The sequence below is a fragment of the Salvelinus sp. IW2-2015 genome, linkage group LG14 (assembly GCF_002910315.2).
Source record: "Salvelinus sp. IW2-2015 linkage group LG14, ASM291031v2, whole genome shotgun sequence".
NCBI lineage: Eukaryota > Metazoa > Chordata > Actinopteri > Salmoniformes > Salmonidae > Salvelinus > Salvelinus sp. IW2-2015.
This window is the reverse complement of record NC_036854.1, coordinates 52823028-52837313: the sequence shown is the minus strand read 5'-3', so window position 1 is coordinate 52837313 and position 14286 is coordinate 52823028. Positions and strand designations below refer to the sequence as shown.

The 14286-nt window shown below is 44.5% G+C and overlaps 2 protein-coding genes across 9 annotated transcripts in view; one reads left to right on the top strand and one right to left on the bottom strand.

The window, feature by feature from the left end:
• LOC111973377 (transmembrane protein 108) overlaps window positions 1-14286 on the top strand; it is a 297121-nt gene that overhangs the window by 203057 nt on the left and 79778 nt on the right. The window lies entirely within an intron of this gene.
• LOC111973582 (protein scribble homolog) overlaps window positions 2014-14286 on the bottom strand; it is a 132521-nt gene continuing 120248 nt past the window's right edge. For 5 of the 8 annotated variants that reach the window (XM_070446731.1, XM_070446735.1, XM_070446732.1 and 2 more), the window contains 6 exons: window positions 11498-11644; window positions 10812-10951; window positions 10512-10549; window positions 9950-10024; window positions 8171-8225; window positions 2014-4163 (listed from right to left, as the gene is read on the bottom strand). In XM_070446731.1, the coding sequence (XP_070302832.1) occupies window positions 4039-4163; window positions 8171-8225; window positions 9950-10024; window positions 10512-10549; window positions 10812-10951; window positions 11498-11644 (580 nt within the window). In that variant the 3' untranslated portion in view covers window positions 2014-4038. Of the gene's footprint in view, window positions 4164-7823; window positions 7854-8170; window positions 8226-9949; window positions 10025-10511; window positions 10550-10811; window positions 10952-11497; window positions 11645-14286 lie in introns of all 8 variants that reach the window. The other 3 variants (XM_070446737.1, XM_070446738.1, XM_070446733.1) reach the window with 2 other exon arrangements.

The window sequence follows — 14286 nt, the reverse complement described above, 5'->3', positions numbered from 1 at the left end:
GAGGTGCGTTCCCTCACAGCTCCGTAGGCAAGCACCATGTCTTTAGCGGATGCCGAGCTTCAACTGGAAAGCCAGTGGAGAGAGCGGAGGAGCGGGGTGACGTGAAGAGAACTTGGGAAAGTTGAACACCAGACGGGCTGCCGGGCGTTCTGGATGAGTTGTAGGGGTTTCAATGGCACAGGCAGGGAGCCCAGCCAACAGCGAGTTGCAGTAATCCAGACGGGAGATGACAAGTGCCTGGATTAGGACCTGCGCCGCTTCCTGCGTGAGGCAGGGTCGTACTCTGCGAATGTTGTAGAGCATGAACCTACAGGAACGGGTCACCGCCTTGATGTTAGTTGAAACTTAACTAAACTTAACTTCATGTAATTGTCATAAAACCTTTGACACCTATGAAATGCTTGTATTATTACTTCAGTATTACATAGAACATCTGAAAAAAAATATCTAAAGACACTGAGGCAGACTTTTTGAAAATGTATATTTGTGTCATTCAAAACTTTGGCCACGACTGTACATTCATCTAAACTCAGCAAAAAATTAAACGTCCCTTTTTCAGGACCCTGTCTTTCAAAGATAATTCGTAAAAATCCAAATAACTTCACAGATCTTCATTGTAAAGGGTTTTTAAACACTGTTTCCCATGCTTGTTCAATGAACCATAAATTAATGAACATGCACCTGTGGAACGGTCTTAAGACACTAACAGCTTACAGACGGTAGGCAATTAAGGTCACAGTTATGAAAACGTAGGACACTAACGAGGCCTTTCTACTGACTCTGAAAAACACCAAACGAAAGATGCCCAGGGTCCTTGCTCATCTGCGTGAACGTGCCTTAGGCATGCTGCAAGGAGGCATGAGGACTGCAGATGTGGCCGGGGCAATAAATTGCAATGTCCGTACTCTGAGACACCTAAGACAGCGCTACAGGGAGACGGACGGACAGCTGATCGTCCTCGCAGTGGCGACCACGTGTAACACTTGCACAGGATCGGTACATCCGAACATCACACCTCAGACAGTACAGGATGGCAACACAACTGCCCGAGATACACCAGGAATGCACAATCCCTCAATCAGTGCTCAGACTGTCGGCAATAGGCTGAGAGTGGCTGGACTGAGGGCTTGTAGGCCTGTTGTAAGGCAGGTCCTCACCAGACATACCGGTAGCAACGGGCACAAACCCACCATCACTGGACCAGACAGGACTGGCAAAAGCGCTCTTCACTGACGAGTCGCGTTTTGTCTCACCAGGGGTGATGGTCGGATTCACATTTATCTTACACCGAGGCTGTACTCTGGAGCGGGATCGATTTGGAGGTGGAGGGTCCGTCATGGTCTGCGGGCGGTGTGTCACAGCATCATCGGACTGAGCTTGTTGTCATTGCAGGCGATCTCAACGCTGTGCGTTACAGGGAAGACATCCTCTTCCCTCATGTGGTACCCTTCCTGCAGGCTCATCCTGACATGACCCTCCAGCATGACAATGCCACCAGCCATACTGCTCGTGATTTCCTGCAAGACAGGAATGTCAGTGTTTTGCCATGGCCAGTGAAGAGCCCGGATCTAAATCCCATTGAGCACATCTGGGACCTGTTTGGATTGGAGGGTGAGGGCTAGGGCCATTCCCCCAGAAATGTCCGGGAACTTGCAGGTGCTTGGTGGAAGAGTGGGTAACATCTCACAGCAAGAACGGCAAATCTGGTGCAGTCCATGAGGAGATGCTCTGCCAGTACTAATGCAGCTGGTGGCCAAACCAGATACTGACTGTTACTTTTGATTTTGACCCTCCCTTTGTTCAGGGACACATTATTCCATTTATGTTAGTCACATGTCTTGTGAACTTGTTCAGTTTATTTCTCAGTTGTTGAATCTATTTATATAGATAATATTTATATATAAATTATTTACACATGTTAAGTTTACTGAAAATAAACACAGTTGACAGTGAGAGGATGTTTCTTTTTTTGCTGAGTTTAGATTATAGAATACAAAGACACAATGCAAATAATCAGCTTGTTAAATGAAAAGTAAACTTTTTTATTCCTGAACCACAAAATAGACCTCTTTGGTTGTACAAATTCACTAGTTACAGTCTTAGATGAGCCTTGACCCCAGCACTTCTACCCTTTCCCTCTGACTCGTTTGGGAAAAACATTCCCCCAAAATAATAAGAGTGTAACCAAAAAAAGTTCCAACAGTTGTTTTGCATAAAAAAATGTTGTGAATCCCATTTTGTCTGGAAAGTTTTACCCACTACAGTAAAAAAAAAAAAAAACTAAAACATTGTCAACCAATAGCAAATGTTATCATCCTAACTGAATTTCAGTCAGCCAAAGCAACACAGAAAGATATGATTAGTACATTAAATTAAACACGAGTGCTACTGTCATGACTCTCCCAACAAAGTTGCCATCAGATAACATCCATGACAGCAGCAGGTAAAGCAGAGGAAAGAGATTGAGAATGATGGTCGAATGAGATGCATTTCAAATGGATTAACAAAATGTCTTCTGCCTCTACAGGTTCTCCCAGTAAAGCCAATATATTGTACATGCAGAGARAGAGAGAGGAAGGGAGAGAGCTCCCCAGTCCAGACACTTGCTTGGTCTTGGCTTAGTAGACTGGCTCAATTTCAACCTTAAGTTTTGCTTTCCATTCAGTATTTTGTACATTATTCACACAACAATAAAGGATTTTCAGTGGGTGTCAGATTTAAATTAACCAAAGGCAGATTTTAAAAAAGCAAACACCTGCTACCTTCACCGGTAAAAATCTGGAAAACCATCCAGATAGAAGTGAGATTCACATTGACAAATGATGCCCACCAAAAGGGCAGGGAAAGTACCGTATATGTAAATGGAGATGAAGCTGAGATTATGTTCCTAAATTTACAGCCATTTTGAATAAAGACTAGAGGCTTATCTGTCCATGTGTGTGGGTGTATGTCTCTCTGCTGGTCTCTCCAGTGTAGTTACATTCTCTAGMATGGGAATGGGACAGAATTTGATAAACCTGGTCCAGGAAAGCTAGAGAACCTTTACTCTGATCCGCCGAGATCAAAAACTGTACTGGGATCAGTATCCTACAAGTCTGTGACAGCATGTCCCTTGTAATGTACCAGTCARAACCTGGTTAAGGCCTGTGCATCAAAGTGAAAACAAATKTATTCATTGTAAAAGAAAATATCTTGGTGATATGGATTAAACATGTGCTTGCCTCATAAGATGTACATTTGAATTAATATGATATCATGATATGCATTGATGTCATTATGATAAATAAAATGATATGCATTGTTCTGTTGCACTCAAAAGTACAGGGGGTAACAATGTATTACGGGGGAGGCTTTAGAATCGAGTAATAAAATACAAGCAAAATTTAAGATTTAAAATGAAACATCTTGTTTTCTAAGCAGTGTGCTAGTGCAGTTGAGATATATATGTATGTAGTGTTTAAAATGTGGTAGTGAAGGTAGCAGTATGTTCCCAATATATACACCCCCTCCCRAAGCCCGCTAAAAACCCTGACATTTCACAATCTATTCATTGAAAACCTCAAAAATAGCATCTGAAAAGTTAGTATTACATCTGCACAATTCATATTCTTTYCTCTTTCTCTTCCAGAACACATTTTTCCTTTAAAACAGCAAAAATCACAGGGTCAAAAGTAAAAACATAAGTCGCCTGTTAATATAATTCAGCTACTAAAACGTAAACTGAAGAAAAAGAACACAAATTTAAAAAAAGAGAATGGTATTTCTGAAGCGTAAACGCTAGCTCCCCTCACCGGCCCTCCTCCTCCCTGGCATCAGGAACATTGGGCCTCATGTTCAGGCCAACACATCCTCAGACTGTAAAGGCAAGACTGGCACGCAGGATATGACATTGTGTGTGTGTGTTGACTATCAGCATCATGGTCTCTGCAGTGGTTACATGGGACGCATCTCCCAAACCTGTGAGTGTGTGTAGTGACCCGGTGCCTCCTCTGTGTATGTATGTCTCCCGAGTCTCTTGTGGTMGATGTGTGTGAGGTGTTATGTGGGCACGGCGGTCTCCAGGCTGCGGCAGCCTTGCCTCAGCTTGCGCTTGTTGCTGTAGAGGGCCATCTCCAGCGCCGAGGTGGCAGGGGGCACCTCAGTCCCGSGATCCGCAGCATACACTGGCGGGCACAGAGAAACCAATATTAACATGACACCCTGGTGAATGACTAAACCTTTAAACCTAGGTTCCCCTTTCAGTGWCTCATAGTGACCCCTAAGTCTCCCMCAATGCCAGCGCTGTGGCAGTAGTGATGTGTAGTTTGCGAACGRTACGTTYGTTTTYGAAGGACTCTTTTTACTGACTTGAGAGYCATGACAATTGTTTTCTGAGTGGCTCGTTCATTTTAGTTGTTTGTTTGACCTGTTCGTGCTGGCCGCAATGAACCCTACAGCCGTGTTAATACACACTCCTCCGGCTCAGCAGCTACAGAGACGCACGCCGACCACCGTCTGTCATATGCTCGCATGAAAATAGATCATGAGCATAGAGATGAAAAATACATGTTTAGAACTGATCATTGATCGCATGGTGCAAGAATGATGGGGGTGGAGTTCGCAAACGACATAGTGCTAATCACCCTCATGGCAGTCAAGCAATGCTTTCCAGCCAAGAGTCAATATAGTCCGGTTCCAGCCACAACTAGACCTCGTTTCAATTGTATCAAAAAATTCTCATTTGTATGCCAAGCAATCAGCAAATGTACATTGTTTAAAAACACACGTTTACAAATCTGTCACAAACGACAGCTCCRTGAAGCCCCCTATGGTGAAGGACATGTGAACGAGAGGCTTGTAGAATTACGACTTGAGTTTTCAGTTCATTGTTCGCCGGTAGGGGGGTCCTCTGGGCATTACTAACTCAAATTAGTAATATTATTGTTTGTTGTTTTGTTATTTCGACTAAACGAGTTGAAAAGATCAGTCAGTAAAAAGAGCCGAACTTCCCTCCCATCACTAGTGGGCAGTAATAGCAAGCTCTGCTTTGAGAGAGAAAGCATGGCTAGTCTGCCTGGCAACACCAGCGAGACCGTTCCTTATGGGAAGGGGGCTGAGAGGGGAAAGGAGAAGCTTGGTCCAGAACAGACCCCCGTAACCTACAAAGGGAAGCCCAACTCCACACCAGCAGCTGCGAACCAAACCATCTAGTACCATTTGAAAGTAAAAATTKAAGAATGAATAATGGCGCAGGAGGGGATGGTTGCCGTTTTACGGGCCCCTAACCAACTGTGCTATTTTSTGTGTTTTTTCACATTGTTTCTGCTACCGTCTCTTATGACCGAAAATAACTTCTGGATATCAGAACAGCGATTACTCACCTCGAACGGGACAAAGATTTTTATTTAATGAGGCTGACGCGAAGGATATACTGCTTCTCCAAGACCAGACCAAATCCCCGTCATTCGCGCRAAGAAAATACAGAAATACAGGGGGCGGCGATCGGGGTGCCTTGTGAGAATCCGTTGGCGTTACCATCCGTTTGATTGGCCAACGTGCAATCACTGGAGAATAAACTGGATAATCTCMGTTCGAGACTATCCTTACCAACGGGACATTAAAAAYGAATATCTTATGTTTCACCGAGTCGTGGCTGAATGACGACACGGATAATATACAGTTGGCTGGGTTTTCCGTGCATCGGTAGGACAGAACAGCTACGTCTGGTAAGACGATGGGTGGGGGTGTGTGTATTTGTCAATAACAGCTGGTGCGCGATGTCTAATATTAAGGAAGTCTCAAGGTATTGCTTGCCTGAGGTAGAGTACCTCATGATAAGCTGTAGACCACACTATCTACCCAGAGTTTTCATCTATATTTTTCATAGCCGTCTATTTACCACCACAAACCAATGCTAGCACTAAAAACGCACTCAATTAGCTGTATAAGGCCATAAGAAAAACAAGAAAATGCTCATCCAGAAGTGGCACTCCTAGTGGCCGGGGACTTTAATGCAGGCAAGCTTAAATCAGTTTTACCAAATTTCTAACAGAATGTCACATGTGCAACCAGAAGAAAATAAAGGCCAGAGACCACCTTTACTCCACACACAGAGACGCATACAAAACTCTCCCTAGCCCTCCATCTGGTAAATCTGACTATAATTCTATCCTCCGGATTCCTGCTTACAAGCAAAAACTAAAGCAGGAAGTACCCGTGACTCGCTCAATACGGAAGTGGTCAGATGACGCGGACGCAACGCTACTGGACTGTTTTGCTAGCACAGATTGGAATATGTTCCGGGATTCATCCAATGGCATTGAGGAGTATATCACCTCAGGTCCAAAAGGCTCCTTAACAGCTTCTACCCCCAAGCCATAAGACTGCTGAACAATTAATCAAATGGCACYGAGACTATTTACATCGACCCCCCCTTTGATTTTACATTGCTGCTACTTGCTGTTTATTATCTAGGCATAGTCACTTTACCCCTACCCACATCTACAAATYACCTCAACTAACCTGTACCCCCGCACATTGACTCAGTACTGGTACCCCCTGTATATAGCCTCATTATTGTTATTGTACCTTTTTATTTTATAAATATTTTCTTAACTCTATTTCTTGAACTGCATTGTTGGTTAAGAGCTTGAAAATAAGCATTTCACTGTAAGTTCTATACCTATTGTGTTCGGCGCATTATATCTCTTTCACTAACTTTAAACATCAGCTATCTGAGCAGCTAACCGATCGCTGCAGCGGTACATAGCCCATCTGTAAATAGCTTACCCAACTACCTACCTCATCCCCATATTGTTTTAATTGACTTTTTTGCACACCACTATTTCTACTTGCACATCATCATCTGCACATCTATCACTTCAGTGTTAATTTGCTAAATTGTAATTACTTCGCTACTATGGCCTATTTATTGCCTTACCTCCTTATTCCATTTGCACACACTGTGTATAGATTTTTGTATTGTGTTATTGACTGTACTTTTGTTTATCCCATGTGTAACTGTTTTTGTGTCGCACTGCTTTGCTTTATCTTGGTCAGGTCGCAGTTGTAAATGAGAACTTGTTCTCAACTGGCCTACCTGGTTAAATAAAGGTGAATATATATATATATATATTTTTTTAAATGTGACAAATAAAATTGTATTTTATTTAAAATAGCAAAATGATTGAATGAAATAACATTTATTAGAAGTACTTGGATGCTTACTCTGAAAATAGCTATCGTGGCTAAAGTCTGCTTAAGTTTCTAGTGACTGTTTATCGAGCTGAMCCATAGAGTACAGTAACTCCTGGCCCCTAGACTATTCAGGGTGAGGAACCATCTAACATTAAGTTGTAAAATACTGAACCTCCCCTTTTAAGTCTTTGGTGTAGTCAATTTGAGTTCATGCAGGATCTGGATCTGCAGTAGTGTCAGTTTAACACACCAAATATTATGTACAGTACTGGAGAATGTTTGACGGTAATGTTAGCTAATGTAGCTGGTTGACACGTGAGGAATGGTTAGCAGGCAAAGCCATCAATGGTACAAGCAAACCCCCTCCCAACGTTGGAAAAACAGCCTTGATATGGTTTTAGCCTCCATAACGGTAGACACTGTTACAAAGGCTACAGACATATCAGGGCAAACCATGCCGGACTACTCTAAAAAGCTGAGAGAGAGAAAGAGAGAGAGAAAGCACTACGAACATATGGTCCGACTACGCTATGGTTTACCACACTTGACTAACGGGGGTACACAGCAGTTCACACACACTCAGGCCAAAGTTCAGAGAAACACACACATACGCAAATGCACAGAAACCGGCAGTATGTGAATCCTACCAATAGGAGTTGCTTATCCCAGGAAGTCACCTGAATCAAAGGGGATAAAAGTGATCAGGGTAACATATTGTACATTATGGGCTAGGGTTGCAAAATTCTGGTAACTTTCCCAAAATTCCCAGGTTTTCCAGATCCCAGGTGGAATATTTTAGAAATCAGGAGGGAATAAGCAGAACATCTAGGAATCCTCCAACCAGGATTTCTGGAAATGTTGGTAAAGTTACCAGAAATGTTGCAACCCTAGGACCAATTCTACTTAAAGCAACCTTTTTTACCAACAGAGATGCTGGACCCTACTTGATGTGGTTGTCAAGAGGTTTTGTTGACCCTTTCCCACTGACACTCACCTGGGTTACTGGAGCCATCGTCAATGAACTGAATGTCATCGACCACGTCAGGGGACTGCAAGAGAAGGACACAGAGAGAGTGTGTGAGTGGATGAAGGCTAGGGGATGTGGCCACCTATTATCCCAGGAACACCGTCACCAAGTTGGGCTAGGGGACTGGCAGTGGGTAGGTGTGGGTCTTTCTCCCAGGCGGTCACTGTGGCAGCAAGGGTGCAGAAGGTACGTTCCACTGCAGTCTGGTCAGGATGACGTTAGGATTGGGGAGGTTAAAGGTTGGCTTGTGTTAGTCCATCAGTTCCGGGGGTTGTTCCATCTCACAGGCAAAGCACGGAGAGCAGCTGTTCACAGGCAAGGAACCATTCCAAGACACTTAGCCGAACCACAGTCACCAATGCAGCAGAGAAAAATCACAGCACAGCCCACTACACAGGTCTCTCCCACTGGACTAAGCACACATAGAGTAGCCCATTTTGATGTGAATTCAACACTCAAACATACCTTGCTTCCCAGTTCTCCGCAACACTTCTCCCTAAGTGTGCACTCGCACACACTTGCATGACAAGTGCACACTTCGGGAGAAGTGTGGAGAACAAGGTTGCACACATACCGTACACTGAGGTCTATACACACTGTTAAGCTCAGTAGCCGTATGCCAGAAATGATGCACATTCCAGTGTCCTCCTGCGTTCGTGAGAAGCATATTGGTATCAGAGAAGCCTATTGGTCTCTACGGTAGTTCTACTGTATTTAGATCACGAGGCCTCCAGACTAGGCAAGCTTGCTTAAAGAAGAGCAAATTATTAAATCGAACGGGTGGAACTAGTTAAGAACAGCACGTTAAATGTAGAACTCCACGGCCAAATTACATTGGGAGCAGTGGAGGAATACTTGGCGGCCTTTCATTGAGGAAGACTGATTGATAAAACACAATCGACAGAGACCGGAAAAAAAGAATGATAGCAGTACATACTACAAAATACTGGACCAGAAACCACCACAACCACTGAGAAATAAGTCTCCCTGAMCCCCAAGCAACCCCCTGTAGAATCATCTGTACGCAGGCTGAGATCCAAGCTTAGGGAGACCTCATTGCGTTTAGCCCAGGAAGTTCCCATCACCAATGTTGGTTAAGTGATAGACAGGACAGGAGATCCCAAAAGATGATGTGTTGAGGTGATCAGGAACCAGGACAGACACGGCAATGAGCCCCAGCCAWGGAGAGAGATGGAGAGCTGATGAGAGTGGCTGAGAAGGAGGGAGAGATGCAGGATCTGGGCAGTTTCCTCAAGAAGCTGATTGGCGGCTGGCTTAGTGGGGCTCAAATCACTGGTTGGTGAGTGTTGATGTTGCCTGGTTGAGGCTGGTTGTTTGGAAATAACTGAAGGTGATTGGATGGTGAGTGGGAGAAAAGGGATGGAGGGAAAGCTTTGAGCAGAGGTGAGAGGTCACCCTTATAGAAAACTGACCCAGGACCTGATTTGATTACGTGGTCAGTAGCTTACTGGTGTATTAGCGTATTAGCGTTATGTTTCCAAGATCCATTCATCAACTAAATCGGAGGCAGCAACTAACAAGCCAAATCCCCAGAATRGAGCAGCGAATAATCAATCAGGGGGAGAGCCAAAATGGCGGCAGCTGTAGAAGCAGTGGCACCACCAGCGCTGCTGTAAGGTCTGATTACTGGAGGACCAGAGGGGAGAGAGGGGGACTGGGGCGGAGGCAGAAGGGAAAGTCAGGGGGAGGGGGCTGGGGCCTGGGAGCTCAGCATGCAGTCAATACCTGGATGTCGTATACRGGTTTGGAAGAAGGAATGGCAGCAAACTGTCGGTAGTCAAACTTCTTTTCCGACAGGGACTAGAAGGACAGCAAAATGGAATGAGTAGAGGAAGACGTGAGGAAAGAGGGAGAGTGAAGGATAGGGACGGGTAAAGGGAAAGAGGGAGGGAGAAGGATGGATGACTCATACTACAGTCCGGTGTGGCTTGTGTAGAGAGAGGGATTTGATTGGCTGTAGTGATGATCCAAGGCATTGGATAGGCTGAAGTGATGGTGTACAATGGTGGCGAAGATTTCAATGCGCCTTAAAGCCCATCAAAACAACTTTTCTGTCTACAAATAAGCACACTTTAGATGATGGAACATCTCTAACCGGAACAGCTACTTAACAGATAAGGAAGGCAAAAGTTAGACTGTGACATTGTTATTCTCAACAATTCATTTGCTCTGGTTGTCCAAGCAACAATCTGAGTCTCTATTACCCTGGATTGAAATAGGTCAGTGGAGACATCTCTATGAACTCTGACATTTAACAAACAAACGCAGTAGAGAACTCCGTTCTTACCAGTCTGCCTGGTGACGTCACTCCTTGTGGACTGAAATCTGGTAGACAGAAAGGTTAGGACACTATTAGTCGGAATCCACTCGATGATTGAGGTGTGGTASTGAGTGAGAGGCTGCATCCCAAACGGCAACCTATTCCCTATATGTATTTCTTTTTACCAGGGCCCATAGGACACTGGTCAAAAGTAGTGCAATATACAGGGAATAAATAGGGTGCCATTTGGGACGCAACCATTGAGTGAGAGTGAATGAATGTATGGGCTAAGCTGTGTGAGAGTGTATGAGACGGTCACTGATGTACCTTCCAGAGGGGTGGGGGATGGCGTGGGGGCGGGCGAGGGCGACTCGGCCAGCTGGTCCAGTGTGCCACGCTTYTTTCCCTCCCGGGACTTAGCGATGACCATCTGAGCCTTCAAAGCATCCTGCTCCAGAGACTTCATCCTGTTGGTGAGAGAGAGAACAYCGTCAGATAGAGAGATGGATCGGAGAGGGAGAGACAGAAAGAGAGGAAAAATTAGGATAGGACAGAGAGAGACAGAGAGACAGAGAGAGAAAACTAGGACACGTTGCTCTAATGGAGTGGGGAGGACAACCAGACAACAGCAGCTGTTGGGTGTTCCTTGTCCTGGCCTGCGGTGGTTCACTCAATGCAGAAAATGCTTGTTATTAAAACTATAGTATAACAGTACAAGACCAGCGTAGCAGCATCCAGGAGAAGGACTACATAGGCGGGCCCTCAGCTCACACTGCTACAGCCACACTGGGGGCAGTATGTTGGTATGATGAAAGATGCATTAAAACCAAGAGAAGAGTGAGAGAAAGAAAGAGCGATTGAGACGTAGAGTGAAACAAAGTGAGAGAGAAAGGAAGCAAGCTAGCTGAGTAAATGACCCCCCCCCCCCCAAACCAAAGCACCCCACAGCAGCACCCCAGGCAGCAATACCCCCACAATGGCATGCGGGCCAGGGCCTGGACTGGTGAGCAGACCTGAGCTGGGAGGCAGCGGAAGAGGCGGCGGCGTTTTGGGACTGAGGGGGTGGCGCGGTGCCCTGAGACGCCCTCACTCGTGACTGGTAGAGCCTCTTAGCCAGGTCCTGCTCATACTGCCTAACATCCTCCTCTAGGCCATAGGGCCTGCACCCACAACGAGAGGGAAGGTGGGCAGGGAGAGGGGGAGGAGGAAGAGGAGGAAAGGAAAACGCACAGAGGGACAGAGAGACAGGGCACACAGAGGAAAAAAACACAGATGGGCGGTAAAACATTGAAACGAATAGGAGAGAGTCAGGAGAAAACCAATGAGACCAGTCTAGAAGTAAGAGATGAAAACAGTGAGAGGGAGGATTTCGGAAGTAGATACACAGTGCCTTCAGAAAGTATTCACACCCCTTGACTTTTCCATATTTTGTTGTGTTACAAAATAGCCCGAATTGAAAATGGATAAAATTTAGATTGTGTCACTGGACCACATAAAATATCCCATAATGTCAAAGTTGATTTATGCTTTCAGAATTGTTTACCATTTAATTAAAAAAAGAAAAGCTGAAATGTGTTGAGTCAATAAGTGTTCAACCTGTTTGTTATGGCAAGGCTAAGTTCAGGAGTAAAAATGTGCTTAGGTCACACAGTGCATTGGGAAAATATTTAGACCCCTTGACTTTTCCACATTTTGTTACGTTACAGCCTTAATCTAAAATGGATTAAATAATTTCCCCCCTCAATCTACACCCCAAAATGAAAAAGCAAAAACAGTTTTTTAGAAATGAGAAAAAAAAACGGAAAAAAACCCTCAGTATGTTGTTGAAGTCTTCTTGGGTATAACACTACACGTTTGACACACCTGTATTTGGGGAGTTTCTCCCATTCTTCTCTGCAGATCCTCTCAAGCTCTGTCAGGTTGGATGGGGAGAGTCGCTGCACAGCTATTTTCAGGTCTCTCCAGGTTCAAGTCCGGGCTCTGGCAGGCCACTCAAGGACATTCAGAGACTTGTCCCTAAGCCACTCCTGCGTTATCTTGGCTGTGTGTTTAGGGTCATTGTACTGTTGGAAGGTGAACCTTCGCCCCAGTCTGAGATCCTGAGTGCTCTGGAGCAGGTTTTCATCAAGGATCTCTCTGTACCTTGCTACGTTCATCTTTCCCTCGATCCTGACTAGTCTCCCAGTCCCTGCCGCTGAAAAACATCCCCACAGCATGATGCTGCCACCACTATGCTTCACCTTAGAGATGGTGCCAGGTCTCCTCCAGACGTGACGCTTGGCATTCAGGCCAAAGAGTTCAATCTTGGTTTCATCAGACCAGTGAATCTTGTTTCTCATCGTCTGAGAGTCCTTTACGTGCCTTTTGGCAAACTCCAAGTGAGCTGTCATGTGCCTTTTACTAAGGATTAGCTTCCGTCTGGCTACTCTACCATAAAGGCCTGATTGGTGGAGTGCTGCAGAGATGGTTGTCCTTCTGGAAGGTTCTCCCATCTCCACAGAGGAACTCTGGAGCTCTGTCAGTGACCATCGGGTCCTTGGTCACCTCCCTGACCAAGGCCCTTCTCCCCCAATTGCTCAGTTTGGCAGGCGGCCAGCTCTAGGAAGAGTCTTGGTGGTTCCAAACTTCTTCTATTTAAGAATGATGGAGGCCACTGTGTTCTTGGGGACCTTCAATGCAGCATAAACTTTATGGCACCCTTCCCCAGATCTGTGCCTTAACACAATCCTGTCTCTGAGCTATATGGACAATTCCATTGACATCAAGGCTTGGTTTTTGCTCTGACATGTGTAAGGGGCTTAATAGAGTTGTATTCCAGCCACTAGGGGGTACTCTGGTGAAGCCCATGGGAAATWAAGAAATATAGTTTAAGTGAATTGGGAAGAGTAAGAATGAAAAACTAAAGAAAGACTGTAAACGGCTGTTACCTGTGCTGAGATGATTACAAGTGAAGTAAACCGTACTTTTCGCGTTGTAGTTTATATGATTAGCTCATTGGAAGGGGAACACATGCACTGTCAACTGTGTGACCTTATCTTAAAAGGTGTGTGCCTTTCCAAATCATGTCCAATCAATTTAATTTACCACAGGTGGACTCCAAACAAGTTGTAGAAACATCCTCAAGATTGATCAATGGAAACATGATGTACCTGAGCAATTTGAGACACAATTTGAGTGTCTCAAAGCAAAGGATCTGAATACTTACTTACTTATCTGTTATTTTATACATTTGCAAACATGTCTAAAAATCTGTTTTCGCTTTGTCTTTAAGGGGTATTGTGTGTAGATTAGACTTTTTAATTAAAAAATAAATACATTTGAGTATAAGGCTGTAACGTAACAAAATGTAGAAAAAGGRAAGGGGTCTTAATACTTTCCGAATGCACTGTAAGTCACAAAAGTTGCATGGACTCACTCTGCGTGCAATAACAGTGTTTAACATGATTTTTCTACAACGGGTTGGTCAAAAMAAGCATTGTGATTGGTCGAGAGACGCGTTCTAAGCCATACTAAAAAAAACATTTAGCACCGGTAAGCCTGTGACGCAAAAATGGGAATCTTGTTTTCTGTTCCATCTGAGACATCATGCTCATTCACTGTGCCATCWGCACAGCCAGCCAATTCATTAACTTGATCTCCACTGTAAAAGGCATCTTGACATTTAGACTTTCTTCTAGCCTAACATTTAGTTGAAACAACGTTGCTGTCTGTCTCTAGACATTTTCAACATAGTTTCAATATTGCACTGAACAAAAATATAAATGCTGAGGAGTATTTCTGGCTGTAATGTGGGGTTYTCTCT